This window comes from Mustela lutreola, chromosome 15 (assembly GCF_030435805.1).
Source record: "Mustela lutreola isolate mMusLut2 chromosome 15, mMusLut2.pri, whole genome shotgun sequence".
NCBI classification, from domain to species: domain Eukaryota; kingdom Metazoa; phylum Chordata; class Mammalia; order Carnivora; family Mustelidae; genus Mustela; species Mustela lutreola.
Window position 1 is genome coordinate 7607100 of NC_081304.1, and position 19688 is coordinate 7626787.

Consider the following 19688-nt stretch of genomic DNA (forward strand, 5'->3'; position numbering starts at 1 on the left):
AGAGTGAGGAACCACAACAGGGCTATATTGCCTGCAAGGCCTACAGTATTTACTATGTGTCCCTTTACAGAAGTTTGCTGACGCCCGGTTTAGTGTTGATCATGGGGTTTTCTGAGGCCTGGCTGCAGCGCCAGCAGCCCGAGCAGGTGTCCACAGCTCTGCCACAGCAGGGCCCAGGCTGGTGATCTCAGAACGTTCCTGGAACGTGTGGTGTTCCTGAGCAGGTGATTTCCTGGGGGAGCTGGGTTTTGTCGGTGGGTGGGAAGGCGGGGCAGATGGAGTTTTCCCCAAGGGGGTCTGGCCTTGGCTCTTGAAATCCATGCCACGGTTGCTCCTTTGCTGGGGTGGGCCTTTGAAGAATCTTCAAGGGGCGGCTGTGCAGGGAAGCACGGGGAATTATGTGGGCCCATCTCCTTGTCACATAAGGCACACTGTGTCAAGACAGATGGGCAAGGACAAAAGTGTACAATTTGAGATTGTGAGCTAAAACGAGGTTTCCCAGCTCCAGTCAGCCTCAAGCTGGCAACTGTCCTCAGCATCCGTGGTCTAGCAGAGTGAGCTAACTTGGCCTCACGTGCTGGGCAGTTCAGTTCCAAGGAGCTCTCGCTTTGGCTTTGGAGAAACTCCCTTCGTTCTGATGCAGTGGCTCCCCTTGGGCAGCGTGATAGAAGCATCTGGAAAAATTTTAAAAAGCCCCAGTGCCCCAGACACACCCAGGATGAATAATATATCCAAATCTCTGGGGCTGGGCTGAGGCTTTCAGTTTCTTGAGCTTATTGGGATTGCTTGTACAGCCTGCTCCGAGGGCCCCTGTTCTAATGGGGACCACTGTGAAAGGAAGGATGCGCTGGTGTTTGGAAGCAGCAGACCCTCTTTAGAGGTTCCAAGTATCTAAGAGTCCATCGGAGCCCATGCGTGGGGCTGGGGCTCTGGTTAGAGGGGGCACTGGGTGTGGAGGATGGGAGCCTTGGAACCCAGATTGGGGAGCCTGGCAGGGGAGGCTGCTTCCTCTGGTCTCCAGCTGTAGATCTGTCTGCCGTGGGCTGCTGTGGTGGTCCGGCCCATACTTGGCTCTCATCTTGGCTCCCAAGGCTGGTTGATTTTGTTACCATCATCCTGGGTTGGGAGGGGACAGGTGTCGTCAGAGCTACCTTTCCCAGTAGGTCAGGTGACCCTGCCCGCTGCCAGCTGGGGACTCGGGCTCTTCCTCCAGGCTCCTTGGCATGTGCAGAAGAAGGATGCAGGGCTGGATCCTTGCTGCTTGGAGAACTTGAGCGTGATGCACAGTCCTCATTAGATCGCACGCTGTGTCTGAAAAATCTCGGTACTGGCAGGGCCTTCTGGGAGTCAGCTCAGGCAACCCTGTGCCATCAGACAGGGCAATGTTTCACCAAATCCGGACAGCTGGTGGGAGTGTAGCTTGTTCCCCAAGACTTTTATGAGGCAAGTTCCACTTTTTTTTTTGGTAACCTAATTGAGTGTTTAGCTAGCTTGTTAGAAACTTATCCAAGCTAAATGTCTTCTGCTACAATTTAAATAAGAGAAAGTCACCGACAATCATTTTTCATAGACATCCTAGTACAAATCACATTACAAAGCATTTGCTGAGGGTCAGCTCTTTTGCAAGATACTCTGAGTACAAGGGATCAAAGTTAATATTGGTTAAGTCTTGTCCTTTAGCCTCTGCCTGCCAAGACCAAATCCCGACACATGTTATTAACACAAATGCTTTGTGGAAAGCCTTCCATGGGATGGTTCATGATTGCTTTGGGGGGGGGGGCTTGCTTGCAAGAAGGGAGAAGAGCCAGTCATCCAAGCGTTGAGAAGGGCCTCTGCAGTTTTAGAGATGGCCCAGGCATGTGTTCTGTTTGCAGAATAACCATTAATTTTCTTCCTTCCTTGGGGAGTGGCTGCTTGGAAGGTGGGAGCAGGGAGAGGACTGTCTTCAGGCCAATCCGCCCACCCGTTAGCCAGCGGCTACTGTATGGAAGACATTGGGGGGGACTGTAAAGAAGCACGATGCAGGCCTTCCCCTCGAGGGGCGGTTGGCTGCGTTCCTGTCACCGTGAGAAGGGACAGCATGTGGTTGTGCAAAGGTCACGTGCACAAGGTGATGCGAAGCCTAGGGCCCGGAGGTTACTTCTAGTTGGGGAATTAGGGAGGACTTCTTCAGGGATGAAACTCAGGTTGAAAAAAATAGGCAGAGCTTGGGATGGGAACAGAGCAGGGGAAGGAAATGAATTCCACAGCGTATTGGAAGCACAGCCGTGGAAAACATAGAGCTGTTGAAGGCATGGCGATTGCTTTGGTTGGAAGGTGATAGCTGGAAGGTAGGTTGGGGCTGCATGGAAGGGAGTCTGTGCTCTGTTCTCTAGTTTTTTTTTAATTAAGATTTTATCGGGGTGCCTGGGTGGCTCAGTGGGTCAAAGCCTCTGCCTTTGGCTCAGCTCATGATCTCAGGGTCCTGGGATCGAGCCCTGCATCGGGCTCTCTGCTCAGCAGAGAGCCTGCTTCCTCTTCTCTCTGCCTGCCTCTCTGCCTACTTGTGATATGTCTGTCAAATAAATAAATAAAATCTTAAAAAAAAAAAGATTTTATTTATTTACCTGAGAGAGAGAGCACAAGCAGGGGGAGCAGCAGAGGGAGAGGGAGAAGCAGACTGCCCACTGAGCAGGGGGCCTGACATGGGGTTCCATTCAAGGACTGCTGGGATCATGAGTGAAGCCAAAGGCAAACGCTCTACCAACTCAGGTGCCCCTGAGCTCTGTTGTCTCGGTTGATGGGGAGGCCCTAGAGGTTTTTGAGAGGGTGAGAGAACCAGAGTTGTACTTTCAGGAAGTACATTCTGATGGTAGCAGAGAGCACAACCGCAGGGCGTGTGCAGGGAGAGGCCATCGTGGATAGGCAGATCGGAGGCAGATTGGAGGTGGATCGGAGGCTCTCACATTACTTTAGGTGATGCCTGGACGGACCCCTTAGCACCTTCAGTCAGACAGAGGCAGGGAAGTTAGGAAAGAAGAGAGCAAAGGCTAGTTCCACTGGAAAACTGAGAGGACCCGGCAGCCCTCTGATTGCACAGGCAGCCAGAGAGGTTCAAGCCCATCACAGCTACTGTACTACTCCCCCTGGGGCTGTTGGAGAGTTTGCTGTCACCTTCTGGCTTATGGATTGAGTGAGGGGATCTCTGCCAGAAACAGGGAACCGGAGTTTACATTGGGCCTTTCTTATTTGAGTGGGTTTGTACCTTGGAATCTGTGTGGCAGGGTGGTCTCCATGGCAACCAGACACCTACAGCTAGTCATACTGATGGTGATGCATCCTTCTGCTCCCTCTGGTTTTGACTGAGAGTAACTGAGACCCCGCACATGGTGTGTTCAACAGGAAAGGCTCCTCCCGAGCAGGAGAAATCCAGAGACTGTGCTGGAGACCCCAGGGATCTAGGCTCCTTTTTCTGCTCCACAGGGAGACCTTTGTCTTTCTGGCCCAAGGTAGCTGCTGGAGCTCAGGTCATCACATCTGCCCTCCAGATGGTAGGTGGGAGGGAGATTCCCTGCAGGTCTTGCCTGACAGGTCCACTTGCAGCTCATCAGCCAGAACTTATTAGAAGACTCCATCCTGCTGCCAGGAAGGCTAGGATACATGGTCTTTCAGCTGTGCTGCAGTGTGCCCCACTGAGCAGTGGGATTCTGTTCCTGAAGGAGGGGGCAGAATGGGAACTGGAGCAGGCAATTAGCACTCTTGTCTATACAACCCATTGTGGAGAGAACTTTGAGCCCTAATGCTATTATCGATTTACCTTCCCTGTGTACGTTTTGTATATGTTGTTCTTTTAAGTGAGCTGTGTTATATTGTTCTTTAACTAGTTCCCTTCAGAGTGAAGGAGTAAAACATGAACTTGGCAAGAAATTCAAATGGTACAAAGGGTCTGCGGAAAAAATAAATCCCTCCATCTCTGTTTTCGACCAGGGCTTTGGAGGCCATGAATGATGGAAAATCTAGTTTGATCTGGCTTAGGAAGAAAACAAATGTACTGGCCCATGCATTTAAAATACCAGGCATAGGGGTGCCTGGGTGGCTCAATGAGTTAAAGCATTTGCCTTCGGCTTTGGTCATGATCCCAGGGTCCTAGGATCGAGCCCTGCATTGGGCTCTCTGCTCAGTGGAGAGTATGCTTCCCTTCCTCTCTCTCTGTCTGCCTTTCTGCAAATTGTGATCTCTGTCAAATAAATAAGTAAAATCTTAAAAAAAAAAAAAAAAAGCCAGGCATAGAACTGGCCGCAGATATTCCTTCTAGACCCTGTAGATATGAAGATGTCACTGGGGCCTGGGTTTCTCTATTTCCTGGCCTCCTCCTTCCTTGTGTGGCTCTGCTTTTGGATACTCAGTCGACATCCCCTCGGTCTCACCTCCTCATAAGGAGGAGGAGTCTTCCTTCCCCAGCTTAAACAGCCTTGGAATTAACTTTCCTTGGCAGGGAGTCACTTGGGTTGTGTGCTTATCCCTGGACACCAATCCCATTGCCATGGGGATGTGCTGTATTGATTGACCAGGACTGGGCCAACTGCCCACATCGACTGCCCACATCCTCTTCCTCCTGGTAGATGAAAAGCAAAGACTAAAAGTGTTGAATAATGGGGCAGGGGGAGAGATGTTTTCTCTGAAGCAAACCTGAGATGCTGTTGCCAAAGTCAGTGTAATGGAGGTTGGGGTGGTCAGCACACAGCAAAGGGGCCCACATGCTTCAAGATAGAGCAGACATCCCCACACTCCTTGAGCCACTTAGGAACCACCCCAAAACATAGTGACTTACGTCAACAACAGTCTGTTATTTCTTATGTGTCTGTGTTGGCAGGGCTCAGCTGGGTGGTTCTTCTTGTCTTGCGTCGGTCACTCACAAGGTGGGCCATCTGGCAGCACAGCTACGCTGGAGGCTAGAGGAGGCCTTCCCTCACAGTTATGGGCACCTGATGCTACCTGTCCTCTGGGTCTCTGTCCCACGTGGTGCCTCATGGGTGAGTAAGTGCAGGTGGAAGCCGGAAGGCCTTGGAGACCTAGACTCAGAAGCTTACATGAAATCTCTCATCATGTTTGACTGTCCAGAGCAGGTTGCAAGGCCCACCCAGATTCGAAGGTTCTTGGTGGTAAGAGCCTGAACAATATCATGGCTGCTCCATCCTCTACCTCCTCCCATGCATGCAGAGGTGATGCCTGCTGATAGTCTACCCTCCCAGGGTCAACCAGAATTCCTCTTCTGTGGTTGGGTGCCTTCTTGTTGCCATTTCTAGAAGTCCCTGGCCCCCAACGCTGGGTCTCCCTTTGTCCTGTTTTCTCCGTCCTGCTCCTCAGCCTCTCTTTGGGCGTCATGCGCACCGGCTGAGAGGAAAGTCTCTTTCTTAAGTTTTCATTCCGTTTGCTAACAGACACTCAGGGAAGACATCCGAAGACCCAGGGACACTTAATTCGTGCTCCGTGGGCGGCAGAGAAACAGAACCTTCATGGGCTTTGTCCTGGGTGTGTTCTGGTCTCCCGAGAGGAAGGTGTGGGGGCTGACTTCTCAGGACACTGTTCCAGAAGCAGGAATTAGGCGAGGCGACTTTCTGTGGCTAACAGTACTGTGATCTCCCTGGAAACTTGTCTTGGGGACACGTGACCTTCTGAGAGTAGGTGTGTCCACACTGTGGACTTGGAAGGGCCCGGGAGAAACACCAGTTCTTACCTTCTGTGCTTCAGCCTTGCTTGGTTTCCTTAACCTGTATGACTTTGATTTTTTTTTTTTTTTAAGGGTCAAAAAATTCCCTTTTAAATTCAGGCATCCATCTTACTCTGTCTTTGCAGGGGAGTGTCTGCCTCATTTTAGTAACATATTTTAAGGATATAAAGAGTACATTGCTGAAGGCAGGGTGGTGGGAGAAGGTCCATCCTAGTGTTTCTCTGGTGGGAGCGTGGGCAGAACAGCTGAACGGTGCTGGACTATGGATTTATGCCTCTCCTTGCCCCCCATGGGGAGGGGTGAGTAGTGGAGACCAGAGAAGCTATGATCAGAGGCTGAGGGTCCTCACTGCTGCCTTCTCCCAGGGCTGGAGGTGTGTCAGCCTCAGGCTCTCCCTCCCTGATGCTTCCTACCCCAAGGAATGGGACCCCAGGAGCATCTATGTAACACCTCTGCTTTCCTGGGTGAGAGGGGCCCTCTCTGGGCAGTGGAGGCCAGGGCGCAGAGCTCCGATCCTGTGCACTTATAGAGAGCGCTGGGCTCAGAATTCGAGGTGGGAGCCCTGGGTTGCATTTCTGGCCGACCTGTTTACAATCCCAGTGATCAGCAATCCCAGTGATTAGCCGCAAGTCCTGTAACCTCCAGGCCTCTCCTGGCTCCACCGAGACTGAAATCCTTCTCCTCCTACCTTGTGCACAGAGTGGAAGGAAAAATGAGGGCGTGAATGCTTACTGCCTTTGTGCCCTCCAGAGCGAAGGGAGAACAAAATACCAGGGAGACAGTCGCCTTAATAGCTTGCTAGTGGACACTGATCTTTGCTGTCATGGTGCCCTGGCTTTTAATCCCACATTTGATTTTGGCTCAGGGCCATGATGAGCTGTTTCTGCAGTCTTCGCCAAACAGCAATTGGAATAGAACCATCAGGCCGGATGGAGAGCGAGCTCCATGAGAACTGTGCATTTGACAAGGCAGAGAAGGAAAGCAAGCCTTCATCCTTAACCTTGCACAGATTTCTTTTTTCTTTTCTTTTACTTCTTTCTTTTCTTTTCTTTTTTTTTTTTTTTTTTTTTTTTGGTAGCGTTTCTTTGGAAACCTCTTCATTTCTGAAGCCCTGATCTTCTTGTAAGAAATTAACCACAACAGTCCTGGGGCTAAGTGAGTTCCTTGTTCTTAGAGGGGTGAGGTAGGTGAAAACCCTATCTGTTAAAAATGAATAAGCAAGGGGAAAATAGATTAGTATTGTATTTAAGGCTGGAGGAAGGGGCAAAGAATCATTGCCTGTGCATTCGCTCTAAGTAGATTACCTATCTGAATTTGCAGAACACTCTGTAATTATGCATGAAGAGATCTGTGGGGTGGGGTTTGTCCCTGAGCTGACTGCAGGGAACACTTATCTTATGGGCTCCTGAGTCCTAAATATTATTATGTGACAGTGGTTTATTGCTTCATATTTTTCAAAGCTTTTTCCCATCCATTACCTCATCTGACCCTCATAATAACCCAGGCTCTGTAGGCTTTCTTTTTTGCACATAATAGATGAAGGGAGTGCTACCTTCCATGCTGGACTTCTTTGTGTGATCTGTCCATGGGATGCATGGGGCAGCGCAGAAAAGAAGGGAGCCTCAGTCCCCACAAGGCAACCCCCTCACAAGGTGTGCCCAGCGCTGAGGATACACAGTAAACAAAGCAACCTCAGGTTCCTGCTCTCGTGGGACTGTTGTTCTGGCAGAGAGAGTTACAACATGAAGTCTAGCATGGTAGATGGATGGATGGATGGATGGATGGATGGATAGAAGGGGAAGAATGGGTCCTATCCACTCACCCACCCCTGCTTCCTTTGAGAGCCTTACTGTGCCTAAATATTTTCATATTCTCTTGCTCTGTTTCATGAATCATTGTGGAGCACCCACAGTAGGACCTCATCTTATGCAGCCCCTGGAGAGGGTGAGCCCCTCCCTGTTGGAGAGAGCCAGCATCCTGCTGGTTTGGAATAGAAGTGCTCATGGTCCTGGGCAGGTTGAGTTGGGAGGTAGATCATTGCTAACAGGTCAAGGGAGAACTTAACCTCGCATTTATTTGAACTCAGTCTTGTCATTATGGATGTCGTTTCCCAAGTCCTGAGGGTTTGCCTACCCTTTCTCTCTGGGAGCCTGATCCCATCCATATCCTTGTCATTGGGAACTTTGCTCCATATCAACTGAGCATCTCCTATTCCCTGTCTTCATCTACTGTCCCCTGAGGTGGGATTTCCCGGAAAGGCTTTGAAGCTCTCTGCTTATTCTCTCTAGGACTTCTCTCCAGATCCTGAATGCTTGTTCATTTCTCTTCTCTGATTCCCAAACTGGAAGCATCTGGAAGCCAGGGGCTGTCTTTTTCACCGCTGGGACTTGGTCCCTAGTACAGGAACTCCAACATAGTTGGCCCTCAAAAATATTTTTCGTATAAACATTGAATGAGCTAGTGAGTGCATTAGAGGTTTTTTTTGGGGTGTTGGCTGCCCTTAGGCTCAGCCCAAGTTCTCTAGACCATCTGTGTGCCCTGATGGACAGCCCTGGAACACCAGGATGAAATCTCAAAATAGGCAATGAGAAATCTTCTGAGTCTAAGAAAATCCATCTTCCCGATTCTTCCAATGAAGGGAGGAATTAATTGAATGTAAACTCATTACATCTCTGAAGCACTTTGAAAATTTCCCCATGATTTAATTACAATGAACTTCTCAGGATGTAGCCATGCCAGGAAATGTCTCAAACTGTCAGTGGCTTGGGGTGAGCCAAGGGCAGGGGGCGTTGGGCACTGCGGGGCGGGGCCTTTTCTCTAGAGGGCCTGTGCTTGGTGTTACAATGAGCTCTGGAGTCACCTTGGATTTGAGCCTGGTTTCTCTCCTCACTCGTTGGGGGAGCCTAGATTTCGTAAACCTCAGCGTCCTTGTCTGCCAAACAGTACTGTCTCCTCGTGTCTGTGAAACGAGTCAAAATACCTTAAGCACTTAGTGTGGTGATCAGCACGTAGTAAATGCCCAGTACATTTTGACTACTGTTATGTCCTGTCAAGGGTCGTGCGTGGAGTACACATGTGGAATTTTGAATTGACCTAAGTGAGCAAACATGCAGTATGGTTTGGAGCAGCTTTCCTTCCAGATGTGGCCCCCTTACTACTGAGCATCCTTTGCCCCCTACAGCTGATTATCTTCCCTGTACAGACTCGTCCCACCTTCTCGGCAGCGCCATCTTGGATGCTTGGGTACATTTGGATCTTGGACGAATTTCTTTGTTCATGTATAAGTTAAAAATAATGGGATCATACCATACATAACGTTTAAAAACACGTTCTTTCAATTTAGTATTTCCCACATGTTTTCTTGTTATCTTGGTGCTTTTAAGGTTCCCCTCCCAAGAACTGGCCATATCTGTTTTCATTTTTATCCAGGTGTAATTGAAATGCACTTAACTGCTCGCACAACCAGGATATTTTTTTTTTAAAAGATTTTATTTATTTATTTGACAGAGAGAGATCACAAGCAGGCAGAGAGGCAGGCAGAGAGAGAGAGGAGGAAGCAGGCTCCCCGCTGAGCAGAGAGCCCGATGTGGGGCTCGATCCCAGGACCCTGAGATCATGACCTAAGTTGAAGGCAGCGGCTTAACCCATTGAGCCACCCAGGCGCCCCAACAACTGGGATATTTCTAGCTAATGACTTGTTGCTCATTTAAATGTACTTGAGTTTTTGAATCACTTTCGTTTCTCAGGGCCATCAATCCACACATCTAGAAAGAACCGATGTTAATAAAAGGCTTATAAAGAAAAAACAAAAAACAAAACCACAACACTCTCCTCCCGTGCCTCGCACAGCCCTGTCTCTTTCCCAAAAGTAACCACTTTTGTCTGTTTCTTGAGAAATTTTTCCCATATTTCTAAATGAATCTATTTTGCAATATTTTGATTTGGAAACCAGTATCCTTAAGTTCTGGTCAGCGTTATCTTTGGGTTTCTTCAGTAGTTCCCCCCACCTGTCCTCCACCCTCTCTCTCTCTCTCAGTTAATCTTTTTAGTGAGCTCTTGGGCTTCCCGAATGAGCCACTCATTTTCCTCTCTTCTCTATTTTATAATCACTCTGCTGTTTTGTTCTGCTTGGTGGGAAGTTTCATTGACTTCAACTCCACAGAAAAAGCAAATGTGTCTTTTCTTTTTGAATGTTTTCATAGTTTCAGTTTCTAGAAACTTCTTGTTCTTCGTATTTCTTCCCCCCGCCTTCACCCTTTTCTTGTCCATGGATCTTTTTTTTTTTTTTTTTTCATAGATTTGATATAAATGATAGATTCTTCTCTTTATAAATGTTGCTTCCCTGTGTTTTCTGAGGTCTCTCTAAGAGCCGCCTTGTTCCTCTGGTTCCTGGGCTCCTGCAGTAGCAGTGTGGACATGCATTTATTTTATTATTATTATTATTTTTTTAAAAAGATTTTATTTATTTATTTGACACAGAGAGAGAGAGAGAGAGAGAGAGAGAGAGATCACAAGTAGGCAAAGAAGCAGGCAGAGAGAGAGGGAGGAAGCAGGCTCCCCGCTGAGCAGAGAGCCCGATACGGGGCTCGATCCCAGGACCCTGAGATCATGACCTGAGTTGAAGGTAGAGGCTTTAACCCACTGAGTTACCCAGGCACCCCTATTTTATTATTATTTTTAAAGACTATTTATTTTTTAAGACTATTTATTATTTGAGAGCACAAGCAAGGAGAGGGGCTGAGGGAGGAAGGGGGCAGAGGGAGAAGCAGATTCGCTGCTGACAGATGCTAACTGGAAGGCAGACGCTTAACCGACTAAGCCACCCAGGTGCCCACAAGGACATGCATTTAAAAAACAGTTTCCAGGGGGCACCTGGCTGGCTCAGTCTATACAGCGTGTGACTCTTGATCTCAGGGTCGTGAGTTGGAGCCCCATGTTGGGCATTGAGCTTCCTTAAAAAAAAAAAAAAAAAAGTGGGTCACCTGGGTGGCTCAGTTGGTTAAGCATCTGCCTTCGGCTCAGGTCATGATCCTGGGGTCCTAGGATGGAGCCCCGCATCAGGCTCCCTGCTCAATGGGGACTCTGCTTCTCCCTCGCCCTGTGCCTGCTGCTCCCCCTGCTTGTGCACACTCCCTCTTTCTCTGTCAAGTAAATAAATAAAATATTAAAAAAGAATAAATCAGTTTCCAGCTGAGTAAAGAAGCAGTGCCTTGCCATAGTACTAGCCGGCACTCTGAGCCATATATGTGGGTTAGTTCACTTCATCCTCACACCACCTGGATGAGCTAGGGGCTGCCCTTCAGTTTTGCAGGTGATAAAACAGAGCTTACGGAGGGGACGGATCTGCCCAGGCACTGATGGAATTTGTCTGAAGTCTATCTGATTCTGGAGTCTGTGTCCTAAGCCCAGTGATACACATTTCTCTGATTCTTTTTTTTAAAAATTATTTTATTTTTTTTCAGTGTTCCGAAATTCATTGTTGATACACCACACCCAGCGCTCCATGCAATCCGTGCCCTCCTTAATACCCAGCACCAGGCTCACCCATCCCCCCACCCCCTCATTTCTTTGATTCTTGATTACAGGTGAGGTTAAACATCTTATTAATTCTTTAGTAGCCTTGGGCATGTCTTTGGTGATGAGCTCGTTGTTTTATATCCTTTGCCCAGTTTATGTCTCATAATTATTATTTGCAGCAAAGGCTTCCGAAATCCGTCTCGAGTTTCTCCCTGTCCCTCACCCTGTGCCAGTCCCCTCTGCACCTGCCACCTGTACTCGGCTTTCCCCCGCCCTCACTGCAGCAGCTGCCACCCCAGCCCAGGGCAGCAGACGGCCCTGTGGCCTCCTCACGGTCTCCTCACCTAGGACGTCCACTGTTCCTTCCGCTGCAGCTCCTTAGCTGACCATCTGATGGGCTGCTCACACTTGACAAGTTCAACCCAGAGCTCTCAACTGCCCTACTTCATTCACTTCTTCCCCATCCTGCCCTCCACCTCTGCTGTCCCTGAGTTTTTCTCTTCTCAGTCGCGGGCACCATCTTCCTCTAAACTGCACAGGCCCCAAACCAGACGTCACCTTGATTGCCATCTGTGACAGGTTGCACAGGGTCCCCCCACCTCCCACCCCCACCCCCCGCCCGCTGCCTCCCAATCTCTGTCCACTTAGAACCTGTGGTTGTGATCTTATTGGAGAATAGGGTTTTTGCAGATGTCATCGAGTAAAGATGAGATCGTACCGCTTTAGGGTGAGCCCAGAGTTCCATAGGACTGGTGTTATAGGAAGAGGGAAATTTGGACACAGACCCAGAGACAAACAGGCAGAAGACAGCCACATGCCAAACCAATGTGTCTACGGGCGAAGGCACACCAAGGATGGTTTGTCGTCCTGGAGGCCAGAAGAGGCAAGGGAAGTTTCTTCTCTAGAACTTTGAGAGGGAGCCTGGCCCAAGATTCTTGGCCCAGAGCCAAGATTCAAATCCAGCCTGTGTGGCTTGAGTCCTTGCTTTGGACTCAGTCCAAACGGGGTTCTCTTCTAATACAGCTGTAAGGAATTAATATCGTAGCACACGTTAAAGGCCTAAAACAAAAACAGGTCTCAAGACTTGATAAATACTAGATATTATAATGCTTATTATAGGTCTCTCACTCTTATTAGAGCTAAGGATTTGAGAGAAGAATTTAATCAGAGACTTGTGATCTACGCATGAGAGTTCCTAGAGATGGAAGCCCTACTTAACCTATCCTGACATGCATATAGACACGTGTCTGCAGGGGGTTAATAAAAAGCGTGTGAAGGAAGTACAAGCGGTGTACCCAGGAGGATCCACTTGTAAAACACACAACAAAGGGGAGATGTCCCCAGCCACCAGAGACCCCTCAAACCCCCACCCCCTGAGTCACGGATCTGCTAAATTTTAATCCCCTTCTATAATATGTCTACGTGGGTTGGCCTGGGCTCACACACCTAGACGAGCAAAGAACCGTGGTGCCACCCAATGGTGGGAGACAGGCCACAGGGAGCTGGGATCCTAGCCCATCTCAGGGAGGGCAGGAAGGCCATCAAAGACACACCAGGAGGCTGAAGGCATTGCTGGGGCGGGAGAAGCCCAAGTTGGAGGGATCCTCAGGGCGGGCAGGGGAGACGGCCTACAGAGTGTTGTGTGTGAAACCTGGCACTCCTGTTAGTGTTGGGAAACCAGCAGAAACTAAGCATTCCAGGAATGGCTGGACTGGTTCCAGGAACAGCCAAGGTCCAGGCAGAACACACAGACAACAGGAAGCACAGAAAGGTGATGGGAACAAGCTAAGAGAGCCGGGATACTGTGCCAAGATGTTTTAACTTTATTCAGTAAAGAAGCAGGGAGCCATGGAGAACTTTGGGGGGTGGGGAGCATGGGAAAGGGTCTCAAATATGATTTAGAAGATGATTCTGGGGGCAGCATAATTAATTCAGGAAACAGTTAATGAGTCAGGCACTGAGGCTTGTAATATACGAGACAGGAACTCTGGCCAGGAGGAGCTTCCTTAGTAACAGTGGACAGATGACATACATGAAAACAAATGAAGAAATTTGGAGAACATGAGTGAGATGGAGGGAAATAAAGCAACATCCTGGAGTTGGAAAACTCCAGGTGATTCTAGTGTACAACCAGAGTTGGAAACAACCCACCTGTGTCTTGAGTCCAAGCCACTCTGCCTGGCTTCTGAATCATACCCAATGTCCCATGGGACCCCAATGCACACCCTCTCTTCTAGCTGGGCTGGGCACCCTGCGGTCCCCACAACATAAGGTTTGGCGCACTTGCCTCCCCGACAGCAAGAAGGTCCTACCCTGTTCTCCTTTCTAAATCAGGTGCAGCTTTCAGGAGCCCCTCACCGTGTTTCCTTTGGTGTTTTACTTTTACTTTTTTTTAAGATTTAATTAATTAGAGAAAGAGCGCTTGCGCCCGTGCCTGGGAGCAGGGGGAAGGGCAGAGGCAGAGGAAGAGAGAGAATCTCAAGCCGATTCTGCACTGAGCACAGAGCTCAATGTGGGGCTCGATCTCATAACCCTGAGATCATGACCTGAGCCGAAATGAAGAGTTGGACACTTAACCGACTGAGCCACCCAGGTGCCCCTGATGTTTTACTCTTTAACAGCGTTGTCATTGTCTTTCTTGGAATGCCAGGAGGTTTCCTTTATCGTTTCAGATGCCGTCTCTACTTATTTCCGGCATCTTCATAGTCTTATTATGGTACCCAGTCTGCTCCTCAGAGTCATGACCCAGATTAGCTTTTTTTTTTTAATTTTTTTTTAAATTTTTTAATTTTTTTTTTCCAGATTAGCTTTTATACTGTTCTTCCTCCCTCCCAGCCCTCTGGGATCCAGCGTGATGTTGGGCCTGTAATAGTCACTGATGAGGTACTTCTCGATTGACTTGTAAAAATTAATTTCGTATCTGGTTGGAGACAGAGGTTGGAGACGTTCCTCGACTTAGGTACTTTGGGAGTCATTATTGCCTGACTTTCATGGATTGTAAGTTTGTTCATACTGGTTTTTTTTTTTTTTTTTTTTTTTTAAGATTTTATTTATTTATTTGAGAGACAGAGCATGAGAGGAGTGGGGGGTGGTGGGGGCAGAGGGAGAAGCAGACTCCCTGCCGAGCAGAGAGCCTGTTGGGGGCTCGATCTGAGGACCCCGGGTTCATGGCCTGGCTGAAGGCAGACACTAAACTGAGCCACCCAGGCGCCCCCCCATTTGTGCCTCCTTCTTAATTCTACACTGGATTTAGAGGTTGGAGTCCACATCCGTTTCCTTTGACAAATATTTAAGGAGGAACTTCCTTGTAGCACAGCTTGGGTTGGATGCTGTTATTTTGAACTCTGTGTTCTGCCCGGACTTCAGTACACTTTCCTTAGAGTAATGCACATTGAATAATTGATACTGATCATCAGTGCTTTGTAAATGATCTACGTCAAATGATTTCCTATCCCCTTTTCATTAAGAGGGAAATTTTGTTCTGTGGCTTGTCTTTCCTATCATTACAGAAAGGCTTAGCTGCCCTTACGATGCCAGAATATTCTGATCCTTAAGGAGCTCTTTACAGATTCATTCTTATTTCCAGAGCAGAAATTGTCTCAAAATGAGCCCTGGAGCGGAAATGAAAAGGTTTTTACGATGTGGGTGAGGTGGTTAGCTGATTGTTTTGATCATTCTGTGCTGGTACCTCTGACCCCAGAGGGAAATTAATAGCATTATAAATTATGGATCCCTCTGGCATTTTGCACGATGCTCTGAGAAAAGAAGCATTGTGAGTTTTGCTAGGTTTTGGGAACTGCAGAAGGGAAATGGGGGATTTTAATTCCTGGCAACATGAGAGAGTTTGCAACTCTCTGCTCATTTTAAATGTCTCCGCTAGTCCCTTTCAGCCTGCTGGTATCGAGGCTGTGATTGGGAAGCCGACAGCAAAAACACACCGTCTGGGGTGGGTGTGTCTCATTATCCTGCAGAAACATTTTTGGAAATAGAGTTGTTGAATATGGGATCCCTTTCTCCCATTGGCTTTTCATTCTGCAGTCAGGGTCTCCTATTATTAAAACATTCAGAAATTGTATTATACATTTATTTATAATATTTATTTATATATTTAAATTTTTAAAAGTGATATTATCAATTTATTTTGAAATTCACCCCAAAGATACATGCATGTATAGTTTAAAAAGTCAAGTTGTGGGGCGTCTGTGGGCAGCTCAGTTGATGAAGCATCTGCCTTCAGCTCAGGTCATGGTCCCGGGGTTCCGGGGTCGAGCCACCCGTCAGGCTTCCTGCTCACAGGGATTCTGCTTCCCTCCCCCAACCCCCACTTGTGCTTTCTCTCTCTCTCAAATAAACAAAATCTTTAAAAACAATAAATAAAAAGTCAAGTTGTTTTCCCGGGTTGACAACAGAGCTGGCAGGCTGCTGACCTTCCCCGCCCCTGATTCCTGCTTCTCAGGGATGAGCAAGAGCGAACCGTTTTTAGCCGGTCTTCGTCTGGCTGCCTTCACGTGTCTCAACCATGCCTACTCTGCCCCTGCTGGACTCTCTCAGCTTTCAGCGCAGCCAGTGACTTGCAGATGTGGAAGATGAGGACCTGGTGCTCTCCTCTCCAGCTGCGCCCCACACCATAGATCCGTTCTAGCTTGTAGATCTGTTCACTGGCTGCAGCTTCATCCTGGAATAGTCTCGAGCCATCATTGAACGCAGTTGTGACATCCGCTGCAGTGTGGGTGAAACCTCCGACGCAGGAAGCTAAGTAATCCAGTTACAAAGGGGCAAATAGTGCATGATTCCACTTACACGAAGCATCTAGAACGTGCGCGTCTGTAGACACGGAGAGTAGATTAGAGGTTCCCGGGAGTGCGGGGAGGGGAGAGGCGGAGAGAATGGGCAGTTACTGCTCCACGGTTACAGAGTTTCTGGCTGGGGTGGTGAGGAAGTTTTAGAAACACCGATGATGGTCACGCAACACTGGGGCTGTGATGAAGGTCTCTGAGTTGGGTAGACTTTAACATGCCATTTTGGATGTTGTGTATATTTTCTCACAGTCAATAAGTAAATTACTTAGTAAGACCCTCGTTGGTCTGCTTACATGGAGACTGTGAGTGTTATTCATGAATTTCCTTTCTCGTGCAGCTGTGATTTCCAGCATTTAGTAAAGGTCTCCATTCCCCCCTTGGCCGCCCTCCGGTCTCCCTCATAGAGGTCTGTAAGTCTCACCTCCAGACATGCACACTGGCCAGGGGCTCTCCCGATTTTGCTCTTCCGAGGAGCACCCCCAGCTCCTCGTCTCCTCTGGGCTCTTGAAGCCCAGGTCCTGCTGACCAGTAGGGCACCAGGAGGTAAAGAGTCTTTAGCCGGCTGCCCCAGAAGCAGAGCCTGGCCCGGGGTCATGTGTGCAGGGTATCTGGGGAGGCAGTGCTGGGGGAGAAGCTGCCCATGGGACGGGGGCCCCTGGGGCAGCAGCTGGGCTGGGACGTGGGAGCACTGGGTGGAAGCACTCTGGGCGCCGTCATTGAGCACACAGTCTCCCCCGTCCTCTTGCTTTCAGTGGGGTGCTCTCCCCCTGGTCGCGCATGGGCTTGGCCACCTGAGGTGCAGGAGGAATCTGGGGTCCGATCGCTCCTTAGCCGCACTTTCCACCAGGCCTCTTTGCCATCCCATCGGCACGCGCATTTCCCATCGCTCTGGGCCCTCTATTCGTGGGCTGATCTGGGTTCTGGGGGGTAAACAGGGGACAGCCTCCTCGGGGTGTCTGTCAGTCCGTAGCTGCCCTGGCTCTCCCTCTCCTGTCTTTGTGGTCAAGATCCTGCCCATTGCTGTACCTTAAGCCCAGTGGGAATTCAGGATCCAGCAGCTTGTGTCCAACTGGCCCCATGTATTCTAAGCTCCACAGCTTATATTCCACGATATTCCAGAATGGGCTAGGATGTACACATCAGGACAGTAAGCATGGCTATCGTAAACACGGTCAACACTGACCGTTCTATTTAGGGGGAAATCATTCTCTGGTTGGACCACTGAGTAGGTGACATCGTGAATGTTGTTGTTTCTGAGGAATCTCAGATGTCTGAGATGAGTGGAGCTTTGGGATTAAGAGCTTGACCTTGGTTTTAGATCCCAGCTCCGTCACTTACTGCTGGGCGTCCTTGGGTGACTTACTCAACCTCTCTGAATCACAGGGAGGAAGCTGTAGATTTTCCAGAGGTGGAGCTTGTGAGACATGCAGTACCACCCCCCCCCCCCCACCCCGCATCATGAGTAGCGTCTTCCCACCCAGTCTCTCTGCTGGCCGCACCAGGCAGACCGTGGGCCCTCTGGGCTTCATGTTTTTGTTCCTCCCCTGCCATGATCCCCCTCCATCTCCTCACAAGCCTTGGTAGCTATTACTATTAATTTTTAATAAACTCTTCATTTGGAAGTGTTTTAGATTTTGAGAAAAGTTTCAAAAACAGCCCAGGGAATTTCTGCATACTCTCACCCAGTTTCCCCTAACCACGTTACATAACCACAGCACATTTGTCAAAGCCAAGAAATTAACATTAGTACCTCGCTGTTCCCTCAGCCCCAGATGCCAGTTGGATTTCACTGTTTTTCCCCCACTGCAGTCCTTCTTCTGTTCCCAGCATCCGCCCCAGGGTACGTGCTGCGTTTAAAATGTTCTTGTTTTAGAGTGTGGTCTGCAAGAGAGGAAGGTGTGCCCTTCCTTCAGAGCCCTACACTGAGAGCATAGTCTGCATAGACTTCGTCTTGAGACTATCAGCTTCAGCCGTGCTGCTAAGGGGACATTATCTTTTCAGTTACAGAACTGCTTGTTTCCCTCCCTCTAAGGCAGTCATGGGCTATGGGTTTTGGTTTTTAAGGTTTATTTCGATTTGTAAGGCTTGATGAAGCTTGAAGAGAAAAATGTTTAACAGGATAATTTCTCCTGTTGACGAGTTGCCCAATATTTCCTAGTGCTGGGTTTTCTTGAAGCAGCTTATATCCCAATGGTGGGGATGTCCATGGGATCAAGGTTGCATCAGATGATTGCTGAAGCTAATTCATCCCAGGCTGTGGCTGTGGGGTGCTTTGCCTGGTGACAAGGGAGGCACTAACTTCAACTTTGTCTTCACTCTGTAGCTCTTAGAATTTCTTAAAAGACTCAGGGTCGGTGGGGGGCGGGTGGGGGGAAGGATGGTAGGAGCTTGATGTGGGCTGGTGCTGTTAGCTTTGGATGGGATCAGCTTGTTCTGGGGCTTTGAGAAAAGCCACTGCTCAATCCCTTTGGGGTCTCGGTTTTCCTTCCTGTTGAAGCCTTTGGACGGGGCAGCCTCCTCAAACCCCGTTCAGCTCTATCAGTGGACTGTATTCAACAGATTTTCCGTGGTGCTCTGAAAATTCTCTACCACCTTCTTCCCACACCTAAGAAAAACTCTGCTATGTTAAACAATGACTCATCCAGTGTTTGTCAAAGGAGTGAAGGCATTTGAGTATGAGCCTGTATAGTACTTAAATTGGAAGGTAAAATCACTTTAAAATTTAGGTAGTAGACTAAAAAAAATGAGTGTTGAATCACTTCCTGATTATGCCTTCTTTTGATTTCTCCGCCCCCACTGCTCCCCATCATTAGCAGGGATCACAGAATCGATTTAGGCAACCAGTACCGACGGTCTGCTTCAGGACTGCTCAGACCTGCGGTGCCGCCCATACAGAGATGCTCTAGCGCGGCTGTCCTCCTGGTCCCTGGGGGATATGGACACAAATAATGAGTCCAGTATGTTGGAAAGGGGCCACCTTAAAAGTGGGGGTGGGAGCATGCTGAGTGAAGGCAGGCTCAGGGAAGAACCCAAGGACACCAACTTGACCCTTAACTTGCCACAAGGAGCTAGGTAGGTGTGGAATGTGCATTGCCCCATATCATTTTTTTTTTTTTTTTAAAGATTTTACTTATTTATTTGACAGACAGAGATCACAAGTAGTCAGAGAGACAGGCAGAGAGAGAGGAGGAAGTAGGCTCCCCAGTGAGCAGGGGGCCCCATGCAGGGCTCGATCCCAGGACCCTGGGATCATGACCTGAGCCGAAGGCAAAGGCCTTAATCCACTGAGCCACCCAGGTTCCTCCCCACATATCATTTTTAAGACAATCTTGTTGTAGAGTAAGCATTGCTCCTATGTTTGTTTGCTCAAAACTGAGCTGCAGGGGCTTGGGTGGCTCATTCCTTAAAGTGTCTGCCTTTGGCTCAAGTCATGATCCCGGGGTCCTGGGATCGAGTCACGCATCAGGCTCCCTGCTAGGTGGGAAGCCTGTTTCTCCGTCTCCCACTCCCCCTGCTTATGTTCCCTCTCTTGCTGTGTTTCTCTCTGTCAAATAAATAAATAGAGTCTTAAAAAAAAAAAAAAAAAAACCTGACCCACAGAGAGCTTTTATGTTATTTGCTTGGGGGCTTCCTACCTAGGAAGTGGCAAAGCCAAGATGTGA

General features: G+C 48.7%; 1 protein-coding gene across 5 annotated transcripts in view; it reads left to right on the forward strand.

Moving 5' to 3' along the window:
* Positions 1–19688, forward strand: part of SLC39A11 (solute carrier family 39 member 11) — a 321878-nt gene that overhangs the window by 16965 nt on the left and 285225 nt on the right. The window contains exon 3 of one of the 5 annotated variants that reach the window (XM_059150366.1): positions 4853–5012. The exons of the other annotated variants lie outside the window; for them this stretch is intronic. Within the exon in view, the coding sequence (XP_059006349.1) occupies positions 4853–5012 (160 nt within the window). The remainder of the gene's footprint in view (positions 1–4852; positions 5013–19688) is intronic. 5 annotated transcript variants of the gene reach the window in all.